Source organism: Lactuca saligna, chromosome 5 (genome assembly GCF_052625555.1).
Source record: "Lactuca saligna cultivar CGN05327 chromosome 5, ASM5262555v1, whole genome shotgun sequence".
Classification (NCBI taxonomy): Eukaryota; Viridiplantae; Streptophyta; class Magnoliopsida; order Asterales; family Asteraceae; genus Lactuca; species Lactuca saligna.
In genome coordinates this window covers 239,022,202-239,025,971 of record NC_136421.1, presented here as the reverse complement: position 1 = coordinate 239,025,971, position 3,770 = coordinate 239,022,202, and the positions used below count along the sequence as shown (strand labels likewise).

The window sequence follows — 3,770 nt, the reverse complement described above, 5'->3', positions numbered from 1 at the left end:
CTACACCTGATGCAAATGAAAGCACCATCCTCAAAGCCACTTTCATTTCCTCACGACTAATCCACATTCAAGAACCCTCTTCGCGGGTTTCGAGACCAACACAGTTTTCCACATTCAACTCCTTCATTAAATAAAGAACTAAAATAATTATGAGATTTCCTCTTGCATCCTCATCCTTCACTAAAGCTCGACTCTTGGCGTCCTTAATAAACCTAACGATTTCTCTGTCCCTTTGTCTTTAGCTAGTTTGTAAATTCCATTCTCCCTTTCCTACGATAAGTTTCCTTTTAAATACGAAACCAATCAAAATCTAAAACATAAAATATGTTTGATTTCTAAATCTTATTAGGTTGCATCATAACAAACTAAGAATATAAAGTCAACACTCGAATACATTTCATTCAAATTATCCAACTCTATTTCAAAAATCACAACTAGTCCCGTTTGGTGAAACTTTGGTTTAGTGACATCTCAATTTCTTCAAGAGACCTTCCTTTAGTTTCAACCAAGAAAGAGTAAGAAAACAACGCTGCCAATAACGACACCACACCAAAGCTCCCATAAACCGGCGCCACACCGAATCTCTCTGTCGCCTCCAGGAAGAATAGTCCAACAAAGAAATTACACACCTGAATCAAAATACACAAAATAATATTAAAAAATCAACAACCACTAATAAAAAAAGTAAAAAAAAAAAATCATACCCAGTGAACAGAAAAACTGAAGCTCATAATCTTTCCACGTGTCCTGCTGCTGCTAAGCTCAGGTATAATAAGACCCGTTACTGGACCAGCTCCGATTGCAAAAGTCAATATGTACCTTAATATTAAATAAAAAATTAATATAAAATCTTTAATAATATTAAAGATTGTATAATAGTAATAACACTATTCTTACAAGATGGTCCCGAAAATTGACAAGTTGTTACGAAGCTCTTCATCTAAAGGAAAGCCGATACCAGAGGCAACAACAAACATTGATATTGCCTGTAATAAGAATATGTAATAATTTAATTACATTATATATATATATATATATATATATATATATATATATATATATATATATATATATATATATATATATATATATATATTCCAGACTAAACTAAACTCCCTATGTGATTAGGGGCTAAAATGATTGATTTACATGAAGAAGTAGTAAGATCTTACCATTCCAAGATAACTTCCAATTATAAGCTTCTGCCTCCCTTGTTTATCAACTAAATACAAAGCACAAAGTGCACCTGTAATTATTTTAAAAAAAAAAAAAAAAAAAAAAAAAATTTAGTGGCATATGGATTCATGCATGAGGAGACCAGAATGTAAATAAATAACACCACATTTAAAACCTGCAAAGTTGGTTAATCCAACATATAAGCTTGCCAATGCACCATTTGAGATTCCAGCATCTTTGAAAGTCAAAGATGAAAAATAAAGAACAGCATTAATGCCAGCAAACTGTTGAAGTACAAAAAGACTGCCTCCAATCAATGCCACTACAAAATTAAAACAATGAAAATTTGTAATTCATTCAAAATTTTACATACAAAATACAACACAAAATATTAATAATACTACCTTTAGAATGTGGCTCTTCTAGAAGTTCAGACCATCTGCTGTCCAAATCACCACCATCATTTTTAAGAACAGACTGAAATTCTTCAATGCTTTTATCAACTTCGGATGGGCCCCACAAGTTAAAGATAACTTCTTTAGCTTCATCAAGCCTCCCAGCCTTCACAATCAATCAATACAATCTTCTGAAATCATTTTTTTTTCATTGTAAGCTTATTTTTTACTTGGTAACAGAATTGTGCCCTTTTTTTCAAGAACTTGTGAGTGAATTTATTTGGGAGTTAAGTTTGAGAAAATCCCAAATGGGCCCTACTTTGCATAGCCAACGGGGGCTCTCTACAGCAAACTGCATACCAAGTGCTAGAATAAAACCAGGTACACTTGCTATATACAGCATTGTTCTCCACCTGTCAAAAGTTCACTAAATGGTGATAAAAATAAATGACCATTTTTTTTTAACTAAAAATATAATTCAAAGAGTTTTACCAATGAGGATCACTGTCTGAGAAAATTCCAAGAGAGAGGGAGGCGATAATTCCAGTACACGTGCCAATTTGGCACACACTCCCCAATGTACCCCTGTATTTTGTTGGAGCTACCTGGAAAAAGATGATGATGACTTTATAAGGATTTGCTTCCATAATGTAATGAGAATATGAGATGCTGCAACTTTATGAACTCTATATTCTTTAATGTAAGATTGTGTTATTTCTAGTTTTGAAACGTTGAGCTTCTAATCAGTCTAAGTTCTTATATATCTGGGAAAGATTTAAGGACAATTCATTCAACAGAAAATTACCAAGAAGTCTCAGAATGGAATATACCTCTGATATATAAATAGGGACAAGAACTGCATTTGCTCCTATACCAAGACCCACAAAAAATCGTCCCCATAATAATTGATCCAAAGAGTGGGCTTGTGCACTGTGAAAACAGTAAAGATTCTATGTGTCAAAAGTGTTAACAATTTGTAAATTCTTGTATAGACTTTAGAGTTTAGACATAGGACTTGACATATCACTAAAATTGTGAAAGGAAAGTTATATGAATTCAAACAAAAAATACCTTAAAATGGCACCAAGAATCAGAGGTATTGTGTCGACCTGAAGGGTTTTTTTGAAACCAAGTCGATCAACCAGGTAACCAGCGCCTGCACTTCCTAGAAAAGCACCTGCAATGAAGATGCTGACAACCAGCCCTTCAAGTATTGAATTGCCTTCAAACCCTAGCTCTTTGGCAATAGATACAATAGGACCATTCATTACACTGTATTACACCATTAATGTATATTCAAAATCATAACCCACAAGTCTATTATAAATTTTGAAATTTAAAATTGTTGGTGATTCTATTCATATGTATGTGATTACACTCATGTAATGTTCATTCGTGGATGGAGCTTTACCCGATGTGAAAACCGAAAAGGAAATTCGACATAGAAGCAACCAATACATGAGGAAATGCAGGTAACCATCCGATGTCGGTTTCTTCGTAACTCTGTTCTTCCGACACTAAATTTTCGTTCTCTGTCAACGCAAAGCAAAAACGAGATGATATAATTAAAAACGCTCTACATCTTAATATAGAAGATAAAACCTGAAGAATCGAACACTTCGGGAAGCTGTGACTTCTTGTCGCCATAAACCTTGAAATCAGCCGGCGGTGAGGAAGTAAGTAAACGAAAAGGTCGGTGAAACGAGTAGTTAGCGCAAATAGTTGGATTCAATGCCGGAGCGGCGCGGATGGGGTAGCCTGAAGTAAAACGCGGGTAGAATACGGCGGCGGTGCATGCTGCTGCCAACATCGGACGATGAGGTGGATGAATTGGGAACAATAAGTTGGTGATTTGTGGACTGGATTGTAATCTATACAAGAATTCGGATTATCAACAGCAAAATCAATGGGCTGCAATTGGATTCAGGCTCAGATTGAATACCAATTGCATTAATTGACCTTGTTAAATGTAAATCCATATCTAGGTTTTAGAAAGAGACGTTAAATTTAATATCTTGACTCATGAGTCATGACTGACTCATGTCTTTTTGGTTCATGGACGGGAAAAATTGTAAATAAAATAATAGTTTTAAATAATTTTCAACGTTTAGAATATGTTTTTAAATAGATATTTCAAGGTTTGTGATGTGAATCATAAAATAGAAATTGACTTGTTTAAGGTCAAAATTAAAGGCTTTT

General features: G+C 34.2%; 1 protein-coding gene across 2 annotated transcripts; it reads right to left on the bottom strand.

Annotated features, from left to right (window-relative positions):
- Positions 1-311: 311 nt before the first annotated feature.
- On the bottom strand, positions 312-3,543 carry LOC145046853 (Major facilitator superfamily protein). Of its 2 annotated transcripts, none has more exons than XM_078995111.1 (12): positions 3,174-3,543; positions 2,983-3,103; positions 2,643-2,843; positions 2,402-2,501; positions 2,064-2,176; positions 1,891-1,984; positions 1,581-1,737; positions 1,352-1,498; positions 1,173-1,246; positions 898-986; positions 705-819; positions 312-629 (listed from the first exon to the last, which is right to left on the bottom strand). In XM_078995111.1, exons 1-12 carry the CDS (start codon positions 3,379-3,381, stop codon positions 435-437), a joined length of 1,614 nt encoding a protein of 537 aa, XP_078851237.1. In that variant the 5' UTR covers positions 3,382-3,543; the 3' UTR covers positions 312-434. The 2 variants fall into 2 exon arrangements, with proteins under 2 accessions (XP_078851237.1, XP_078851238.1); XM_078995112.1 differs by having other exon boundaries at positions 2,643-2,808; positions 3,174-3,313.
- Between the last annotated feature and the right edge of the window lie 227 nt (positions 3,544-3,770).